Here is a 23,473-nt window from a genome sequence, read left to right as displayed (position 1 = left end):
CTCATTTTTTTCAAAAAAGTTTTTCCTATTTAGAATTAAAAATATTTGTGTTTTCTTTTAGTAAATAAAAACACCTTACTTCCTCTTCAGAAACAGGAGAATATGATTGCAAAAAAGAAAAGGAAAAAAAAATTGTCACGTCAATGCTATGACGTTAGACTCAAGACTTTCGTAAGGGTTTGATTGCTCTTTGTTTAGGATAGACGGTAAATATCTATAGTTAGTATTATTTCTAATTTTAAAAATAAAATAAGCTAGTTTTTTCATGCGATTAAATTTTCGATTTAATAGTAATTGCTATAACAAATATAATTTTTTAAGCTCATACAATTAAAAAAAGCAAGATAAAAAAAAAAATTGTTTCTAAAATTTTAAGTTTTAGTACTTGAACTTATACTAAATGCAATATATTGAAATATGAATTTTATGCCGTACCTACGTTCTTCATAATATTACTGTATTTTTACCAAAACACTTATGTAATGAATTTTGTAAACTAAACACTAAATATTGTTTTATAACATGTTTGGTACATTGAAATTTAGTAAATATGTATATCATGAGAGCATGGCATAAGAAACATTTATTCGGTTAAATTTGCTTTTCAGTTATGTATATTTTACTAAATGTGTGGTTATAAGAACTATAATTTCGAAAGCCAGAATTTTCAGTAAATTGTTACCATATGAACAGAAAAATTACCAAATGAATGGTTTAAATACCGTATATTTTAGTTTTTAACCAGAAGTAGGTTTTATTTATTTATCTATTTTTTAAATCTGAAAGTTGCTAAACTATACAGTACACTAATTTACCAGGATTTTTTTTCTCCATGCAGAAACAGCTCTAGGACTGTGAATTTAACTGCCGGATATAAAACTAAATTCAAGATTATTAATTATAAAAAAATTCATTCCTCTTATTTAAGTAAGAGATAAAATAAACACTTAGTGTTCAGTGTTTTAAATCTATTTTCGGAATACTTTTATTGGTTAACACGCTTGCAATTGATTTTATATACTTTATAGAGCGAGGTTCATTCAAAGATGGATGAAAGTTTAGGGTTCCACAGAAGAAAAAAAAATTGGAAACAGCTGGTTTATTAGATGAAAGCTTTGTTATCTAAGGTAGAATAGCAACAACTCAGTATCATTGCGAGCGAATTAATTCTCTTATTTCTCAAGTCTAGAATGACTCTTCAACACATGCCAACTCTATCCAACTACTTGAAAAAAAGTAACGCCTACTTTCTTCAGCGCCTCCTTTTTTTTCGTATTTTTTTTTAAGTAATCTAAAAATAGTTAATATCAATTTATGGCATCTACACTGTTCACAAAAATATGAGCACATGGTATATAAATTGTATGTATGCCTACTCCCCTAATTCCTTTGTAATTTTAATTTCTAACAAGGTACAATAGCAGCAAATTTTTCGAATCTGATTGATAGATATGCGTACTATATATGAATATAATTTGCAGAAAATTAGAATTTGTATTTTGAATATTTATAAAATTGAATTTTTGAAATTTGTAGTGGCATTTTTGATAAATATTTATTTAATGAGAAAATTGATAACTCTTATTGGTTGGATTAAATCTAACCAATTAAACCTACATAAATCCGATTTATGTAGGTTTATCTTTTTGAGAATGTACTTCTTAATGGTCTGGATTTTTACAAACAAATTATTGGAATTCCACAAGGTAAATTAATTTTCTGGTGATTTTGTTAATATTTTTTAAAATTTTTTTGAAGCTAAATATTTTGAGTTTAATGATTTTAATGCTTTTAGATACATTTTTTGATTTTGATCAGATGATTTTGTTTAATTGTGATAATTATGATTTTATTTTTAGTATTTATCCTAAAGATTTGGTTTTGAAAAAAAACTAATGGGAATTGCTTAAATGTTGAATATTTAGATTTTAAAATTGATATTGTTGATAAAATAATTAAAATTGGTATTTTTGATAAACGAAAGGCTTTTAAATGTAAAGTTTTCTTTTTCTGTAACTTTAAAACTAATTTGTGCAATAAAATTTTCAAAAATTTAGTTTTTTCTCAATTGTTTAGAGTTAAGAAAATTTGCAATAACGCTGAATGTTTTCAGAAGGCTGCGAATAATTTTTTGAGCAATTTGAGAAATAATGAATTTCCTTATAATTATTATAATGTTAAATTTTTGATTAGGAAAATGATTGAGGAATATTAGTTTATTATTTCTTTTAACAGGGCAAAATTAAAGTCTTGACTGAGCAGCTCCAGTTGAGCATTATATTAATCTGTCCCGCAATCTTTACCTTCCCTATCCTTTTTTTCTTCCTACTGCGCATTTTAATCGAGGGCGTTGTTTTCTTTTATTTCAAATGTTTCTTTTACATTGAGTTAGTTTCATGAAATTGCTGTTTGACCAGTTTACTGTGAGGTTTTGTATTTTCATTTTTGTATTATACAGGGTGTTCCAAAATTATCTTTACAACTTCAAAAATTCATAACTTCGAACATAAACAAGATAGTTATATTCTGTCTTTTGCATGTATTACTGCAACTAATAAAGTTTTTTTTTTCAATAGGCTGAAAAGTTTTTAAGTGAGGATGTGGACACAACAACAGAAAGCTCAATGCGTCTCATGGCCGTATTCGTCTCATGGTTCATAGAGACGAAATCAGATACACAGGTGCAACGGAACTTCAGGACAAATTTCCAAAGAGACTCAATCCAATCCAGACCCTCCATCGTGCATGGCACACAAGCTTCATGAGCACCGGATCAGTATTGCATAAAAGTGGAGCCGGACGACCCAGCACAAGTCCAGAAAATGTGGAGCGAATACGGCTATGAAACGCATTGAGCTTTCTGTTGTGGTGTCCACATCCTCACTTAAAACTTTTCAGCCTATTGGAAAAAAAACTTTATTAGTTGCAGTAATACATGCAAAAGACAGAATTTAAATATCTTGTTTATGTTCGAAGTTATGAATTTTTGAAGTTGTAAAGATAATTTTGGAACACCCTGTATTTCTCTTCTGATTTTATTTTATGTATTTCTTGTATTTTTTCTGCACTTTTGCAAAACCTTCGGGGTACTGAGGGAGCAAATTTTGACATTTGTCTGGCTCTCTCAATAGAGAAGGTTTTGTTCTATGGCTTCCGGAGCTGGTACCCCCTGAAGACATCGGCTTCGGTGGCCATATTTTCATTTTCATTATTTTCTTTTTTCTTTATTGCTTCCTTAAATTACTCACTTTTATAAAATATAAATTACAATTATTACGAAATACTTATTCAATTCAGTGAATCGTAGAGTTTTTTTTATTTTTTTATTTCCAATGAGCTGCACAATCGGTCTTGCCGATGAGTAGACCTAGTGCGTTCTCCAGAGGTGGTATCCACTCTTTCAGGACCACCACAATGGGTGAGATACCGTTGGTCATGTTAATTTGGACGTCTAGTTTCTGCCACACTAGATGGCAGCACCGAGACTCTATTTCGATGCTAAAGTGCACTAGGAATTTAATTTTGCCAGAAATGCCAAGAGCCAATAAGGCACTCCAGGGATCTCTTACATGCCGCATAAACATACGACATGGCCGCTGAGGATTTTCTGCATCCCGAAAATCCGGTGTCTGGGCCGGGGATCGAACCCGCAGACTTGGGCTCAGAAGGCCGACGACAAACCAACTGCGCCACCCAACCACGTGAATCGCAGAGTAGACTCTAAAATATGGAATATAATGAATTTTGAGTATGCATTGTATATGTACAATGTATAATAAAAAATGTACTATTTCGATTTTAAAAAAAAGGTTAAAGTTTTTTTATTTTATCCCCCAGTGAATTTTAGAGAAATTGGTCACAATAGTAGAAAATTTGGTAAGTCAATAACTAGTTATATATCTTCCAAAAACTGTTAATTTAAAAAAAAATGTGCTGGTATGTATAACAATCAATATAAAGTTTGAAAAAAGTTGTAACACTTTAAAAAAAAATATCAGTGATTTTTTGAAGAGATTTTGTCAAAATTGGAAGGTAGAGCCGCGATGGCTAAGGGGATAGAGCGTTATTTCAAAACTTATGTATTTATTTAAACTAACCAATATGAATAATAGCTAATTTATTCCTTCTGCCAAACCTTTAAATGTGACTGTACACTTATGAAACAAAAATGTTAATTGAATAGAAGGGAATGTATACACATTTTCTCTCTAATTTTTGATGTACTTTGTTTTTCAGAATAAATAAAAGAGTATTGAACACCTAACAAAATTGAAAATAATTTGTGATTTTCTAGTGTTTCTTAAATATTTAATGTTTTTTTTCTCCGTCGTATGCTTGTTTAGGCAGTGGGGGTGCGATTGTTCCTGTTTCTCAGTGGCGCCATCTATGGCCAGGAATTGGACTTCTGCCACGCCATTCACACAACCACAACCCGTTTATAGGGAGGGTCACATTCACACACAAAGGAGAAAGGACATAGAACACTGAGAGAGAGAAAGAAACATCCATGCCTTCCCCGGGATTCGAACCCAGGACCTTTCTGATGCAAGGACAGTCCGGTCGGCAATGTTTACTGTTGAGCAAGACATAAAGCTGCAGGTTAAAAAAATTAATTTGTCAAAAATGGTTTAGGATTACAAACTGGCTCATGTAACACATAAGTAAATATTTCTTAATAATTCATGTTTAAATAAACCATTTCTTTATTCGAAGCCAATTTCAACATGCGTGTGAATTAAGTTCTCCAGCAAAGTTCATCTGCTAAAGATAGGAAAGTAATCACTACATTTAAAAAAAAAATGTAGCTGCAGTTAGCTACATTTATAATAAAGCAGCTGTAGTTAACAACAAAAGTGTAGTTTATTGGATCACTGTATATGTAAATACACTTTTATAAGAATTTATAATTGGAAAAATTAAATCTGCTTCTGTTTTGTGATTTCAATTGAAAGTAGTTTTTTAAATTTAAATCTGTTATTCTTAAAATCTGCTATGATCAAACAAAGATTTTTAAAATTCGTAAAGTAAAATTCAGCGCATCAAATCTCAATTCTATTGTTGCATTTCAACAAAATGCTCGATCTGTTCATTTTTGCTCCAAAATTAACAGTTGATAATTTTCAAATTAACTCTTTTTTTTTTTTATTCTAATGTGTTTCTTATCACATTATTCTATACATCTTCATGGTGTATTTTTTTTAAAGTTTTATAATTTTTGTGTGACAATACAAAATACATCGTACAGCAAAAAAGTGAGTCGAATCTGTAAAAAAGAATGTAACATTGATATAATTTTCGAAAAAGTTGGAGTTTAGGAAAAAAAAAAACTCAAAGTTCAAAAACAAAAATGGCTTTTTCAGCATGCCAAATTTCACCTCTGTAGCTGCAGCTATGTGGCCTGCACAGATTTAATGTAATTATTTTTTTTTGTCTTCAGAAAATTATTCATTTTTCGATATGTAATTTAGAAAATTTAACACAAATTTTTACTTTTTAATTTTTTACACATTAAATATAGACACATATTTTTATAAATGGGATTTTTAAATTTTGAATGTGTTCTAACTTTTTTTAAATTAAAATATTATTTGATTTTTCTCAAAATTATATTTTATTCATGCTTGCTTGTTATTAAGTTTCAGATAAACTACAGAATAGAGTCTTGTTTAATATGGCATAAAAAATTGTAAAAATATTGAAATATCATTATTTTAGTGGTTCATTTTAGACATTTATCGTTTCAGTTCGAGTATTTTTAACTAGAAATATATAAATTTTAGCAGATTATATTAATAACTTTTTTTAATGTTAATAAACATTACACAATATTATATTATTAATATTTATGATTATGAAATACAGCATTTTTCGCTTCGCTGAAAGTAAAATCTTCCAAATGCACCCCACTTCCAAACAATTATTTTCAAATTTGCACTTATTTGCATATATTTAGATCAAGGAGAAACAATTATTCATCATTGATATTACTTTAATTTATAAAATCAATTATTTATAAATTTTTAAATATGAATGAAAAAACGATTTAAAAAACTGCTTCTGTTTTTTGACTTTATATTTTAATCGTATTATATTTCCGATAATCTTACAAAGTTTGTTAGTAACTATTAGACTGTTTTTTTATTTATTTATTTATTTATTTTTTGTTTTTTTTATAATTAAAAAATACTAAGATATATTTTTACTTTTTATTAGAGTCAGAATATATATATACAGGTTCCTTCATAATTCCCTCCCAGGGTTCAAAGCGTTATAGTAAAGAAAAATGGCGTTTACAGGAGGAGGGAATTATGAATAACCATGTATAAAGAAGTAATTATGCATGATTAGGAACTTCTCTTACTTATAAAAATTAATAATAGTTCAATTTTTAAACTTTTCTGTATTTTCTTAACGATTAATTGAAAAATATTAATGATTTCTAATTACGATAACTCATATTTTACGATTTAAGGCAAATATCATATTTTATTCATTGACTTTGTCCTGATATAACTGGAAGTATTGACTGAGCGTAGTAAACAGCTTCAACCATTGTTTACCTAGAGAGCACACTACCAACAGAAGCATTATTGTTTTTAAAACAATCCATTTTAATGCAATGAAACTGCCCTATATGCAATACTATAATTGCTGATCTAGTTCTACCATGATTAATCTAATAAAGAAATTTTAATCTTGTAATCTTTCCCGAACTGTTTAATTAAAAAAGTGCCGACAATTTTTAGAATCTGGGTTTAAAACCACACATTGGAACTCCTGTTCGAATTTCGGGACGATACCATAATCATTACTGAATATGTGAGAAAACCACAAACTCTCTTTTTTATTACTCTGGACAATTTTAAATCAGTTTTACCTCTATTACAATTCTCATTACAAATATTATGAAATAAATTATATTTGCAACTAAAGCACATATTTTTACTTATAAAAAATTAAAATATACTTCTGACTTTGCAAGTTATTTGAAATTCTTTTTGCGAAAGAGTGTGGCTAATCAATATCTCGGAATACGAAGACCGATTTAAAAAGAAGTTCACAAGTTATCATCATGCTTCATTAAAAGAAAGATTAAAATCAAATCTTTTATAAATCATGCATATTTACTTACAGACTGCTATTTTGCTTACTGACTTAAAAATTTCTTTATTGCTTTATAACATCGGGATTAAAATAATATAACAATTTCTTTTCATATTATTGTTCTTAAATTTTTAGGGAACTTTATAAAACGTACAAAGAAGTTTCATAATGAACGAAATTGATTGAATTAAGAAATGTTCTTTCAAAAGGAATTGGATTACATTAAATTCTTTATTTGCTGTTAAAACCTAAAGGGATTTATTTTTACTTGTCTCCATATAACATCAAACATATTTGAAATTATAATTTGATTTGGTTCGTTGAATTTCCTTAAATTCTGTAAAACTAAAAGATAAAAAATAACTCTAATAGTATTTTATAGTAATAGGAAACTAAATTTTATAAAAGAAATATTAAGAAATTTTATTTTTTGAATATTAAATATCTCAGAAATTATAAATTCTTTCTAAAATTCATATTTCGTTATAACTCTGCTATTCCTTTATTTATTCGATGCAGTGATAAAGCAGATGTAGATTCAATCCTATTTATTGTCCTTTATTCGATGAAATTTAGTTTAGTTTAATTACTACTAACAATAAATGCAAGAATAAACAACTCCCCTTAAGGGTACACTATTACGCTGCTGCGCAGATTAAATTTCATCGTTTTCACTATAACAATATAGTGAAAACGATGAAATTTAAATTAATTCAAATATTAATAATGATAAATTTAAAGATTAAATAACTCAGATATTATAAATTCTTTCTAAAAATATTTCGCTATAATTCTGCTAGTTCTTTATTTATATACTGCAAGTACATGATAAAAATATTGTGCAAAAGAGGAAATGAAAATTAATTTAATTACTAATCATAAATGCAGGTGTATGATATAAATATAGTGAAAACGATGGAATTTAAATTAATTTGATCATTAATAATAATAAATACAAGTGTATGACAAAAATATAGTGAAAATGATGAAATTTAAATTGATTTAAATACTAAAAATAAATTTCAATATTACATATCTCAGAAGTTATATATTTCTTCTAAAAATAGATAGTTCTAACTTTGCAATTTATTTATTCGCTGCAAGTGTGTGATAAAAATATAGTGAAAGCAATGAAATTCAAATTCATTTANTTAAATTCCTAAGTTTATACCCCAAATTAAAAATATCTGTGTTCCATTAAAATTTTATTTATTTAAAAAAAAGGGGCCCCCAAGGTAGTGACATAGTTTTTTTAATGTTTGTAATGTATCATTGTCTCCGATTACCCCCCAGGTGGAACCGTCTCATTGCAAAGAAACAAGCTCAGGGTTCTCATTGATTTAACGTTCTAGTAAATTAAAATCTTAAATCACTTAATATTTATTTTTTGGTGCAACTGTATTTTATTTTGAAGGCATATTTAAATGTAATTAAATTAAAATTAATAAATCGAAATAATCTAAATATATATAAGGGACACCGGTGTCTTATCTGCGTTAAAGGGTTAAAAAAGCACAGCTCTATTTCATGAAAGTTATGATTATTTATGTATTTAGTTATCATAAAAGGATGAAAATGTTCCCTCAAGTTAAAACTTCGTGCCAAAATTTTAAGGTTTTTTCCTCCCGATATACCCTTTTAAAAGCCATCATAGAAAAAGTCGGCGTAAATGCAATAAAGCTGAAAACAAATAACAAGGACTTTATGCTTTTTTAGCCATGATAAATAAGCAATTAGATCGAAATCGTTCGGAATAACCTGCTGACCTTCATCTTCTTTCTGATCATGAGAGCAATCTATAGTTGAAATTAAACAGAGTTGTAAGTTCACTTTCCTATTCGGACACACAACAGAACTTTACGTCTGTAACTTGTACTTCCGTGTAAGCAATAAAAATCAAAGAGCTTTAGTGTCGGGCTAGGAGAGAAATAGAAAATCATGCCTGTGTTTAATCAGATAATAAGTGATGTTTCGCCTCAAATTTTATCAGCTCTTATCACCTAATTCAATTTCATCCCACTCATCTCATGTGATAAGTTGACGGCGGTTGAACGAAATTTTGGATGTTTATGTTACGGAACATTTTGGATGATCAGAGCATTCGAATCGAAAGACGAAAACTTCCTTTTGTGTTGGAACAATATCTGTAAGTTATGAATTACTTTTTTAAGTTCTAAAAGTTCTGTTTGTTCGTATACTTACGATAGCCAATTGTATATATAACAATATAGTTTAAATCCAATTTTATGTATTTAAATCTGTGAAATAGATAAGATTTTTTTTTTAATTGTGATTTTCCTTTTTTATATTTAAATTCTATTCTGTTTATGGGTTTTAAAAGATTTAGAGATTTAAATATTTATCTTTTAGTGAAATTAGAAAATACTTTTGTATTTCGAATTATAAGCAGTTAAGACAAGTTTTCTTCTATTTTTTTTAGTAACGGAAATAATTTTTCGAATTTCATTGAACATTTACGAGATTAAAATCAACACCAAAAGCATAATTTTTAGATCATATTTTCCAGTAAAAGAAAGTTTATTATGATGTTCGTGGAATTACGATAGCTCGTTGTATGTATAATGATATTATAGTTTAAATCCAATTTAATATATCTAAATCTGCGTAGCTGATAAGATTTTTTTTTTTAAAATTGCAATTTTCTTTTGTTTATATTTAACTTTAATTCTGTTTATGGATCTTATAAGATTTAGAAATTTGAATAGATATCTTTTAATTAAATTAGTGAAATACTTTAGTACTTCAAATTGTAAGCAAAACAAGTTTTATTCTGTTCCTTTTATGAATAGAAACATTTTTGGAAGTTAGAATCAACAACAGTATAATTTACCGATCGTATTTTCGAGTAACAGTTTGTTCTACTTTATTAGACAAATTCGGATATAATAATTTTAATAATAATAATTTAACCCTTTTTGCGGCCGTATTAAGTTTATACATGGGTGTCATGCTGGTCGGAATTTCGATTTCACGGTTCACTTCTTTTAGTTAATTACTTTTTGCCATTTTATTAGGATATTATTTTAAAATATTTTAAGAAGCGAAAATGCCTAATTACACAAAACACTATTCATATAATATTATTTCGAATTCTACGTAACTCCAGATCTTGTCGACTTAATATAATATAAGATCAGTATGGTTCTTTGAAGTGGCGGCTGAGAGTAGACATACGACCGTAAAGGGTTAAAAACAATTCTAGATACAAATAAAGAGAGTTTAATTTTTTAAAAAAATGTTAATTAAAAGGAAGAAAGAAATTAAAGAAAGAAATTAAGAAATTAAAATTTCGTATGTATAATTCTTCCGGCTTATTTAAAGCATAAATATGTCTTAATAAGATTAATAAGTTTAAAGTCTTAATAAGATGAATATCTTTTGGCAATTTGAATCTATAAATAATTTCTTTTATAATATATAGCCAATTTACTGCACATGTTCTTGCTATTAATTGACGGCCTTATTTGAATAGTCTGCAAACTTCATCACTGTTCATTTCGAGATGTAGAACTTCTTAGAGTCTAATGGAAGCTGAGGTTTTGTTTTTCATACTTAGGCCTATTTGTGGTGCCTTCTCTTTGTAAAAAGAAATGTGTTAGAGGTGCACTAATTTTAAAACAAGATAGAAATTTAAATTATAAGTATCAACTTGAGTGATTTTTTTTAATAAATAGATTTTGTCTACTAATATGGCCTTCAATTAATATTACCCAAAGTGGTAAAAAACTGTATTTTTAATTATGACCTGCAGTTACTTAATTAATAAACAAGATAGCTAAATTCTGTTTTAATGTACTTAACCACTTTTCAGTTAAGATCTACAATTAATACAAAGTGATAGAAAGTTGTCTTTTTAATTATGACGTGCAATAACAGATAATAAATAAGATCGCTAAATTTTTTTAATGACCACTGTTTAAATTGTCTCTCTAAATTTGATGCATTAATACACAACTAATAAACTAGATAGCTGTTTTAATTTTTTTTAGCGCTGCAAATCTAGAGATTTTTTAACACATTTTTTATAGCATACGTAAAATAATAAAGCTCTAATCCAATTAAATGGAACTATACAGTAAAAACCTACACTTGTCTCTAAGATTACATTAAATTATTCCTTAGTTTTGTTTTAATATATGTTCTGTGGTAGTTTTCTGAATTACTAACTACATAATTACAAATTATAACTAAAGTTAACTTATAGTTTAGAATTTATGACTAAAAAATTACCAAAATTTGTCACTTTATTACAAAGTAGTTCTATGATAATACCTTATTGTGCAGCATTTTATGACAAATATATTTAGTTACCATTCCACAATTATTACACGACAAATATTTACTTTTTATTTCAATGAAAAATAGTTTTCAGTCATAGTTTATTATATACTAGTATTAAAATAGTGAATACAGAATAACTATTTAAAATTTCAGAACGGTATTAGAAACTAACTTCTCTCACATTTTCTACTCAACCACATTAACGATTTAAAAATAAAAATTATAAACTTTTTGTAGTAACAAAAAATTAAATAGAAATTTTAGTTTGTTTATAAAATTGTTACGGTAACTGTGAGAAATGGGTAGGTTTAATAAAATGCAAATCAGGAAATCAATCTCTGGAGCTAAACTTGTTCTAATACAATATAAATTTCCGGGATCATTTAATTGAATAATGCTTAATGAGATGAACCAGGTTCGATTCCCAGCCGTGGTTGGTTGATACAAATTTTGTTCGATGCTCGCACCGACCACAGTGCAACCGACCACAGTGTAAAATATCATCAGTGGCAGACGGATCATGGGATAGTATCCCCTAGATGGTGGGCTAACTGTGGGAGGTTTCCGTCGTTTTCTTTTCCATGTAACGCAGAGGCAGGTTAGTTTCACAAAAAGTTCTCCACGAAGACTAGGTTGCCTTAATCCAGGACTTCCCTTGCCTTCTGGGTTGGGCTCAAAATTACAAGGCTACAGGGTTGAATATTGATAGTTATTAACTTAGAATTGAGTCAGCTGTTCATCGAGGTTTATAAAATAAAAGAAACAGAAATGATTATGTTACAATCTTGGGGGTTGGAGAGCGAAGCGTATTGAGGTCTTAACGCTCTCGTGTAAATGCATTTTCTTTCTTTATTTACATGCGTCTTTACGTAATTCGATTATTTATTAAAGCTAACTTAAATTTGTACAGTTCTTTCTCAATTTCTCGTTTCTCTTTTTATGTATTCCTTCAATTAGTATAATGCTTCATTTTAATCTGTAATGTTTCCTATTTAATAAAATGAAAATTCAGACACATATTATTTAGCTAAAAATGGAAATCCATCTTCATCTGGAATTCAAGGTTAGCTTTTGTTGTCCATTTCTCTAGAAAAATTAACTGTCATTTATGCTGATGTATTAGATAGCCCGCGCAATACAATGGTAGAAAACTTTGCGTGATACGGAAAGCTTTGTAATTTTCAACACGTGAATTTGTCACAGTAAAACACGCCTTTTTCGCTAGTATTGTAAATAAATTATTTCTTCGCAATTTTGTTTTATCAGAGAATTTTTTTTAAGTAAAACGTTTAAAAACAAATTCAAAGATTTGTATTTTGATATTAACAAGGTTTTTCGAAGCTCTTTCACCAAGGGAAATAAAAATAATAAAATAGCCACAGTTTAGGTGCTTTATACTAGTAGTAGAGCCGTAATTTTAAACTGTATATATCATCTTGCTATAGAAAATTATTTGGGCTATAGAACAGAAAAACAACTAAAATATTTTGAAGGCTATTAAATTTTTTTAAAAACTCGCCAATTTGGCGATATTTTCCCATTGAGATGAAAGTTATCAAAATCAGTGCTCCATTTCCGATTTTTTGCAAATTTTCACCAACCCCGATAATGCAGCATTGGAAAATGCTTTTAAATATTAAAAACACTTTTCATTTTCTCAAAACTAATGCTTTTCTCCAAATTGATGCTCACCATATGACAGAATTAACATAGAGGGTGCTTGTTAAAGTTAAAAATCTGTCAATAAAGATTAAAATTAGCAAATTTTTTTAACAAATTTATTTCAGTTTGCTATTGAAAATGGATACAAGGAATACTTTCCCTTCAAATATATACGATTTGTAATGTAAGTCATGGTGATAGCTACGACTGAATAAAATAAATAGATTAAAATAATCGATCCCACCATTTGTGTTTTTGGAAGCAAGTGGGAGCCCGTTGTTGTCACTATATGGCACATGACAAAAACAGAGATGCTGTTGATAAATATTTTATAGAGGTAGTCTTGAATGTAGTCTGACGTAAAATATCCTAAGTGGTAGACAGATCATAGGTTATGGTCCCTTTGCTATCAGGCTAACAGTGGAAGGTTCTCTTAGTTCTCTCAATGCTACTCGAATGCAAGTAAGTTTCATCAAAAAGTCTTCCACTAAGTCAAATTTCTCCAAATAGTTGATTCAGGAATTCTCAAAGCTTTCTGGATTTGGTTCAAAATTACAATGCTACGGAGTTGAACATTGATAGTCGTAAATTCAAAATTGATCCGCTGTTAAACGACGGTTATAAAATAAAATAAGCGTGAAGTATTCCTTGATTAATTTTTTAAAGCGTATTTTATTTTCAGGTTACATAATATTTATGCAAAAGTAAAAATGACAGCGAAATGTGCAATGAATTTTTAATTCTTTTAATAATATATTATAAAAATGCATTGCGCAGATTAAATTCATAAACAATATGCGATCTTTTTCATTGTTTCTGCGAAAGCAAAGCTTTATAGATAAGAAGTCTCGATATTACTAAACTCTTTTGTTTCTCTATCTAATGACCTATTTTGCCTTCTCTTTGGTAAGTCATATCTTTTCAAAACACATTATTTCATAGTTCATTTCAAGTATTTCTACATCGCTTGTTATTTGCAAATTTGGAAACTGTTTTAAACTGAAGAAATTTGTTTACAACAATATTTTAATGATGTTTATAACAATATTTTAATAATGTATTTTATGCTAAGATTAAATATAGTGAATAAAAAAGAGTCAAATTAAGGGCAAATCAATTGTATTCGTTTAACAAACGTTAATGGCTTTATTTTGCTACATGCAGAAAAAAATTAATTTACACATGGTTATATTTAATAAATGATCTTAAAATCAATACGTATGCATTATAAAAGAAACTCTTTAAATAATTATGATAAAAAAACCTTTTATATACTTTCACATTGAAGCGTATTACTTACATATTAAAATAATGGATATTTAATTCTAAAAATAATAACATAAAATACACTAACAGATCATGATAAAAAAAATTGCTTTACTTTTGTTAAAAATGAATTAAAAACTTCTTCATGCATTTTTATGTTTAGTAAGTGACTTTAAAAACCATACAAATGAATTATAAAAGAAATTCTTTAAATAATTAATTAGATGCTGATGTAACAGAAACAAATAAATTATTTTATGTTTTTGTATATCTTTACAGCTAAGCTCATTATTAACAAAATATTTAATATTTCATTCTAAAAATAATGATAACATATAATGCATTAAAAATTAATTCATGCATGGTTTTATTTAGTTAGTGACCTTAAAAACCGTAGAAAATCATTATAGAAGAATTTTTTTAAACAATTAAAATTAAACAGATGCTGCTGAAGCAGACAAACAGAAATTGCTTTGCTTCATAAACCTGTACAATTGAGCCTATTACTTACAAAATAATGCATATTTTGTTCAATAAATACTTTCATAAAATTTAATCGCTGCCGCACTTTAAATACCTGATTATTTTTTCTTACCTGCAAAAGACAAGGCAATCTGCAAAAACTAATTTTTGCCTCATTTTTTTAGTAAATATATTTATTTTTTTAGTAAATTATTATATTTGATATAGTGGCATTAACTATAACTGTTACTTCCCCTATGAAATCTACAGTTCGAGATGAATTTTAATGTGAAAATCAGATATCGCATAGCATCCTGATAAATATTTTTATAAGATATAAATTCCAAAAAATGGCAACAGTGGCTTAGAATTTCTTTTAAGAAAAAATGGAACTAATTTTAATTGCTTCTTATTTTAGGTGGAATTAATAGAAATTTATCATTATATTAAATGTTTATTAAAATTTTCTGACGTTATTATGTAGGGGAGTGGGAACTAGTGAAAGGAAGTCTTATAAATTTATTCCAAAAGTCAACTAAACATAATTTTCAACACGTCTAGATTTTTTTTTTACTAAATTCATCTTTTTTTTAGTAAATTCATCATTTTTAATTTCATCTTGATACTTTATCTAATTTGGATACATAGATTTTATTTTTACCTAGACACGACGCAGTAGGGTTTATTAAGAGATATTCATAATTTCTTAATAAATTTTTAATAGTTGACCTTTCATAGGATTAACACTATCCCTTTCCTTGATCTAGGATATCGTTTGACTTGAATCTATAGCCTAGATTTCTGATTTGCATGGGATGTAATGAGAAATTCGAATTCACAAAAGATTAACGGATAAGTTAAATCAAACCCCTGTCATGTCGTATTATCATTAGGGCCAATAATCATAAAGGGTTCTGGTTTGTTATGGTTAGATTCAAAATTTTCTGACAAAGAAATATTAGTCATTATAAATTTAGTCATATTGGTCATTATAAATTTTGTGATGCATATAATGCATTAGGTAAGCCAAAATATACTTGTTATTTTTTACTATCGCTATAATGCGGTAACGTTTTTCACCGTAACGAAAGAAAGAAAGTATTTTTTTAAAATCAATTTATTTATTTCATTACAAATTTTACCGAAATCCGCACTCGGCTCGCAACGAACACAGTGCTTATGTAAAATATCCTCAGTGGTAGACGAATCATGGGTTAGAGTCTCCTTGCCGTCAGGTTAACCGTGTTAGGTTTATGCGGTTTTCTTCTCCATGTAACGCAAAGGCGGGTTAGTTCCATCAAAAAGTCCTGCACTAAGGTGAATTTCTCTCAATACTTGATCCAGAGCTTCCCTTGTCTTCTGGATTGGGTTCAAAATTACAAGGTTACGGAGTTGAACATTGGTAGTCGATGCACGTTAAACTCAAAATTGGATCAGTAGTTCAACGACGGTTATAAAATAATAACTTCTCCGGCTGAAAAATGGAGATTTTTCAAAGGTGTTTAGAATAATTGGCTGAATTTGCAAGTTTGGCTATTTTGATCACCACCGAAACAACACTAGGGGGGGGGGATTTGTATTTGTTGCAAGAAAATTTTGAACGGATCTTAGGTATTTTCGCATCGTTGCTTTCAAATCTTCAATCGGTTTCTCTACAAGCTACAGTTTTTATGCATTTTAAAAATGCATTCCTAACCAGGATAGTTTAAAATTCAGTCGAGTTAATATTAGGGGCCTCCACTTCTCTTCTACGAAGGGAGGGTTGGAAAAAGGAAGTAACATGTTTAAGTTTATAATGCGATACGCTGAAGTCATTTTTTTTAAAAGTAATATATGTAAGCATAGAAACTTATACATTTTTTTTAAAAACTTGTGCATTTAGACAAAGAAGATAAACTAAACGAAAAGTATTATTTTGAAAAAAATCTGCACCTTTCGGAACAAAACTAATTTTAGGTTTGAAATCCTCACACCCGAATTAGATAAGATCAAGTATTCGTGTGCAACAAAAAACTTGTTCCCAAGTGTACTTCAATGAAAGTTAAGAAGTTAAAAACATTTGACTTAGTTTTGAAAAAACATTTGACTTAGTTTTGAAAAAACATTTATCTAATTATTATTTCACTAAAACAATAAATATTCTTGGTCGGCAGTTCCGAACGTATTTAAAAATTTGAATGTGTACCAGTGGGTGCATCTAATCCTAACATTGAATGTATCCTAAGTTACACAGCCCATTCGGGATGAAAGAAACTTTGCTTTTCGAGAATAACATTTGAGTTATTAATTTATTATTGTACGAGTAAATTAGATTATAATAATAAAAGCAGTTGTTGCTTATCCTCTTAATCTGAGATATGTCAGATAAGCTCCAGAAGATCACTGACCGCAAGAAATTCCGCAACAAAAAGGGGATCCGAGGTAAAGTCCAAGGCGAACCGGAATATGTTCCATCGAGGTTGATTGAACACAGCATTTTTTGCAAATAAAGGAGGATCTTTCTGCCTCTCTCAAAAGAAAGGCACTTAAAATGGAAACTTGCAAATCTGGCCATAGTTATCTGGGTTCCTCGATCGCATTTAATGTCCAGCAGGGTATGTAGACTGTATACGCCATTTTATATGAAGCTTGGGTCTTTCAATGGAGCAGAGTTTTTGAACAGTAAGTGAGGGATCCATTGTGTGAGTAAGGTGAAAGTACGTGAGGAAAGTAAGTTGTAAATGAGGAGTCGGTGGCTGTTTCTTCTTCACTGATGGCCTCATTCGCTGATCAATTCGTTACCTCATTTCTGAGGCTATCCACGTGTGATGGAATCCATTGGAGGTGGATATCGTGATTCTTAGAGATTGTCCTTAGTTTGTGTAGAATAAAAACGCTGGTTTCATCGCTTGCAGAGGACCAGCCACTAAAGGCCTGGTTTCTTAGGGCAGGTAGGCGTGACAAAACATGAGCTTGAAGCGAGCGCTAACCCCTGGTTGGTCAATTTGTGAGTCAGACAGCATAAGTCATCGAACGCTCAGCTTGAACGACAACTGCCGTCCGAATCAACTGCAGTTGGATTACAACGTATCGTTAACGACAGAAGCAATGACGGACAACAGCCAACAGAGCTTTGAAATCAGCCAAGATTTTGATTTTAACCTTAAGCATAGCTTCTTCTTCCTCTTCTTGTTCATTTAGCTAAACTATAATGTGTTTTTTTTCTTGGACAAGGTCATTTTTTGTTCTGTAAAGCACTGGTCGACAGTAATAGAATCAATACAAAATCAAAATAAAATATTTGTTTACGTCATTAACGCATGCGGAATGCGAGATAATGTCCGCCTTGAAACGACTGCTCTCGTTGAGCTTACAAAACAGCATTTTGTTGGCGTCAGGGAACGTCAACTTCCCGCTGCTGACGCCCAGAGAAAACGCTTGTCTTAAGAAACCAGGCCTTTTAGATGTTGTAGTGAACTGCGGCTGTCTGATAAAATCCACAATTCACTAAAACCAACTTTCATAGGACAAGATAGTATTAAACCCTAAATGCTGTTTTTATTTCTGGCTCCATTTTATCAATTGTTTACAAAACTTTCTTATTCAAGCGCGAATTATGAGAATTAATGATCTTAGTAATAAAATAAAGGCGTAAAATTTTATGTCGGACTATCTAATCATTTTATTGATCTGTCGCTTGTTGGCAAGTCTGCTATCTTGAATGTGTGAATTTATTTTTGAGTTTCTTTCAAAGGTTATTATCTTGAACGATAATAATTGCTTCTTTTGCTTTATTTCATTGCAAGTTGCTTGCAACACAGGGAGAAAGTTTTAAAATGACATCTAGATTTTGTTTAGGTAATTCGAATTGCAATAATGATATTTACGTATTTTATCTAAGACTTGTGTGTTGATTGTATTCTAACTGTATCTGTAAATAATGTACAGTTATGAAATTTACAATCATTTGTGTTACAGAATAGTGAAAGTAACTGAATTTAGGAACAAAAATCGATTGTGTAAACATTAATATATACCCAAATACTTTATATTCGCGAAGTTGGATTAAAAAAAAATTTAGAATTTACATTTCGCCTGCCGAAGTCACATTTTGCAATAATTAAAAAAGGGTGTTAGAAAAAGTAGTAGCTCGTAAGTGGTTGCAGATTAAATTAAGTGTTTTTTTTTCATGTTCTCAAACTGAAATACCTGAAATTAAAAGTTTAGTCCAAAGAATGTTAAAAACTTTTGACAACTGCAGACAGCTCCACAACAGGCTTTAAATTGTTAGATTCCTAATTTTTTTTTATAACTGCCGTTGAACGGACGACCCAATTTTATGTTTACGACTACTAATGTTCAACACAGTACCCTTGTAATTTTGAACCAATCCAGAAGACAAGGAAACTCTTGAATCAGTACCCCCAGAGGTATTGATTTGTTATGGGAACATGGTGGACTTTGCAACTTGACAGATTTAATGTGCATCAGTCACCATTTACTACGCGTTGAGTCTTCGGCTGACTGGGATCGAACCTACGAGCTCTTGGACATGGGCCCAGAACCCTACCAACCAGGCTATCCCGGCCTCCTCAGAATTAATTGTCGTACTACAGAAGCTATTGAGGTGGTCTCTAGGTACAGTAAAGTGGCAATGCTCCATAAAATGATACTTCTTGCAGCGCCACCTTGTGAAAACTGCAGAGTTAATCCTTCTATATCGAAAATGGTACGATTGGTAAAAAGTGAATGACAAAGTTATAGAACATTCAAATTTTAGAACAAAAAGTAATCCTGAGGATATTGATAAGGAGAAAAAAAAGACGAATTAAAACACGGATTTTTTTTTCCGTAATTTTATGCACGATAACGTAGTGAAGTTATTGTAGAGCGAAATTGAAACTCGTCTAGTTATAATAAGGTCGTTGTTCAAAGTTTAACTTACATCCGAGAGTTGAAAATAAAAATATCACGTGATAAATACTGGTTGCTCTTTTTATAGATAACTTAAACAACACAATTTAGGCCACTTCTTGTATCTGTGCATTTTTTGGGGTAATAAACACCACAACTTAATCGCAACATGAGACAGTTATCATTGGTTTTGGACATCAAAATGTTTATGTGGTTCCTATGAATTCCAAAATGTAAAAAAAAGGAATCCTTAAACAACTATAAACATTTGTTCTAACGAAAATCATTAAAACAAAAGTTTAGACTGGATTCAAATTATATATATATATATATATATATATTTTTGTGTAAGTCGAAAGGGAANTGGGATGACTAGATTTTGGCCTTAAAATAGCCTATATTGGTTGAATAATGAATATAAAATATCGGGCAAATCGGACAATTCTGTATTAAACAAATATCGAAAAATAACGGTCATTTATACCCTTATTAAGCCAAGATCCATAAATATTGGTCCAATGAAGGCCCCAGATACTTTGCTGCTAGGGTAATTACGAAATAAAAATATAATATAATAATTTCATAAAATATATCATCATTTATAAAAAATATTTTCAGAAAATTGTGCAGATAGCATATTTTTTATATATACGTATATATATATATATATAATTTGAATCTATATTTATATTTGAATATATATATTTTACAACCACCATTTTTTTATCTATGCTGATTGTTGCACTATAATATCCTTCTATCATTTTTTAATTTTTTTCTATTCTTTGCAGGATTTGGTTCGACTGGAAAAATTCACGCTCTCGTTATCTACAATTTCCTTCTGTTACTGCAACGTTAATTCACCATGAGCTTAATGTGGCTATGACAGGCTAATTGACAAAATATAGTTTTATATATATAAAAAACTGACTATCGATTATTGATGATCTCAATCGTATTGATGGTTTTCAGATTTTTATAAACCAGAAAAACCGCTCAACTTTTTTTTCCATCATGACTATGCTCCAAACATTCACCGAACTGTGTGAAAGGTACGATGTGAAAAGTGCTTCGAATACTCTTCATAAAATTAACTCAAATGAAATTAAAGAAATAGCTAAGCTTATTGATGAGGACGATAAGCAATCTCAATTTCTGTTAGAAGCTCTATGTCTTTTCAGAGATCAGAATGGACCAGATGATCTGGACGTGGCAGACATTTCCTCTCAGCTAGGTCTAGTTCAGGTGAATATAGGCAAATATTTAGAAGGAAAACAACTGCTCCTTACAGCCTACAACATATATAGTAGCCAAAAAGGTGATAGATATTGGAAAATAGCCGAAGTCTTGACAAGATTGGGTGTCACTTTTGTCTTCTTGGATCAATTAGATAAAGCGCGAGAGGCTTTAGATAAAGCTCTGTCCATAATTGAACAACAATCCGATTGTGACGAGGTTGAAATTGCTGAAACAATTTACTGTTTGGGAATCGCTTTTGGCGATTTGGGGAATCACGAAAAGCAAAAGGAACTTTTGGAGCGTGTTCTGACTGTCTTTGAAAAGCACTATGGAATAGATAATTTTAAATTTGCAACGAAGCTGTCAGGTTTAGGTGCAGCTTACGTATTTTTAGGAGATCACCTTAAGGCTAAAGAGCTTTTGGAAACAGCTTTACCCGTTATTGAAGCTCATTTTGGTGAAGATAATCCAGAAGTGGCTGAAGCTATGGCCAACTTGGGAGTCGTGTACGGAGCGTTGGGTGATAATCGTCGAGAAATAGAACTCTTGGAGAAAGCTTTGTCCTTCTTTGAAAATCGCTATGGGGAACATCACGTCAAGGTTTCTGTTGTGCTTACAAATTTAGCACTAGCCTATGGGATGAAAGGAGAACAGAACAAGGAAAAAGACATTCTGGAAAGAGTGTTGTGTCTTAGCGAAGAAATATATGGCACCGAACACTCTGAAGTTGGCAAAATACTAACTAATTTAGCAACGGTTTACGGTGATCTTGGCGACATTCACAAGAAGAAAGAAGTTCTTGAACGAGCTGTTGTTGTTTTAGAAAAAACTCTTGGCCCGAATAGTTTAGAATTAGGGGAAGCTCTAGTTGCGTTATCGGGCGTATACCGTGAGCTGGGTGATCCTTTATCTGAAGTGAAACTTTTGGAAAAAGCTATGTTGATACTTCAAAAAATGTACGGTTCCGATCATATTCAAGTTGTTGAAAGCCAAATAGCTTTAGGTTTGGCTTATGGTGCCTTGAGTAATTACAAAAAACAAAGAGAACTACTTATGAATGCTCTTCCTCTAATAACAGAGCATTACGGACCAAAACATTCGTTGGTTTTATTAGTAAAGGAGACTTTAGAAGATTCTCCTGATCAAAATTTTATAATGGCGAAGACATGCTGTACTATTTTGTAATTTTTAAATATTTATTGTGTATATACAACAGTTTTTTTATTAATTATTTTACAGAGCAGAGAATAAAATTATATTAATATAACCTATAATTATAATTGTGTTAAGTATGGCTGTTTTTATGGCTCTGTAGTCACATGAAATTATATTTTTCCTCATAATATTCTATTTTCATAACTGATGAGTTTGTAGCAGTTACTCTCTTTGGACAAGTTTAGCCTATATTTAGACAACGTCCTCAACGCTTATTCTGAAAATAGCACAAAACGTCAATAGGGAGGAAAGCGACAGTTTTTAGAAAATGAAAAGCATTTGTAGTCCAATTCTTTAATATTTAAAAACTTTCTCCAATGCTGTCTCCAATTTTCATCTAAGCGGGAAAATGTCGCCAAATTGGAGATTTTTAAGAAAGTTTAATAACTTGTGAAATATTTTAGTTATTTGTCCCTTCTAAAGCCCAGATAATTCTTCTCAGCAAGATGGCACATACATTGATCCAAGTGTAAGGCACTTAAACTGTGCTTTTATTTTATTTATTTATTTAATTTTTTTCCTCTTGGCGAAAGACATTTGAAAAACCACGTTGTATGTTTTATCTCTTAAATGTAATTGACTGCCCATGAGCTCTTTAAAAAACAAACATTCAAAATAATTTAAATGCTTTTGCTTTTATTCTTTCATAAATCGGATTTGCTTGAAATTCAATTAGATTTATTCAAGAGAATTGAAACACACTGCGTTTAGTGAATCAACTATAAATTAATTAGTTATTGATTAATTGATACTTATTAATATTTCAAAACTATGTTCCAAGAAATATGAGCTCATACCGTGATTTAAAAAATGATATTCAAAATTATTTAAAGGCTTTTTATTTTAATATTTATTCTTTCATAAATCGGACTTGCTCGAAATTTAATAAGTTTATTGAAACACACTGCATTTAGTGAATTAACTATAAATGAATTGCTTATTGATTAGTAAATACTTTCTGAAATTTCAAAATCATGTTCCAATATAGTATATGAACGCAAAATATTAACATTTATTTCACCTTAAGACAATACATTTTAAACAATTTTCTTAGAATAAATAATGCAATTTAGAATAAATAAACAATGCAATATTACATCAATTATCACTAAGATGACTTTTATGAAATTTGTACCCGATGAATTTTATAAATCTCATTTAAATAATTATCTCATTAATATAAAGTTGCAGTTCTCATTAACGTAAAGTTGTAATCGTAAATATAAGCTCTTTGCATCTTCCGACGTAAATAGCTTACTCCACAAGACATGTTTGTGGAGTATATTGTCTAAACAGACTGTAAGAGAAGAATACTCACCAATTAACCATA

At 29.7% G+C, this 23,473-nt stretch overlaps 1 protein-coding gene across 2 annotated transcripts; it reads left to right on the top strand.

The window, feature by feature from the left end:
• Positions 1 to 8,918: 8,918 nt before the first annotated feature.
• On the top strand, positions 8,919 to 22,202 carry LOC107450460 (nephrocystin-3). 2 transcript variants are annotated; one of them, XM_016066253.4, is made up of 2 exons: positions 8,919 to 9,250; positions 20,481 to 22,202. In XM_016066253.4, exon 2 carries the CDS (start codon positions 20,704 to 20,706, stop codon positions 22,111 to 22,113), a length of 1,410 nt encoding a protein of 469 aa, XP_015921739.1. In that variant the 5' UTR covers positions 8,919 to 9,250; positions 20,481 to 20,703; the 3' UTR covers positions 22,114 to 22,202. The 2 variants fall into 2 exon arrangements, with proteins under 2 accessions (XP_015921739.1, XP_015921740.1); XM_016066254.4 differs by lacking the exon at positions 8,919 to 9,250 and adding an exon at positions 13,955 to 13,974.
• Positions 22,203 to 23,473: the final 1,271 nt, after the last annotated feature.

Source organism: Parasteatoda tepidariorum, chromosome 10, assembly GCF_043381705.1.
Source record: "Parasteatoda tepidariorum isolate YZ-2023 chromosome 10, CAS_Ptep_4.0, whole genome shotgun sequence".
Classification (NCBI taxonomy): Eukaryota; Metazoa; Arthropoda; class Arachnida; order Araneae; family Theridiidae; genus Parasteatoda; species Parasteatoda tepidariorum.
This window is presented reverse-complemented; position numbering and strand designations above follow the sequence as displayed.

Bases quoted from the DNA above. Each gene is read 5' to 3' on its own strand.
- LOC107450460 (XM_016066253.4), top strand. From the start codon at position 20,704: ATGACTATGCTCCAAACATTCACCGAACTGTGTGAAAGGTACGATGTG.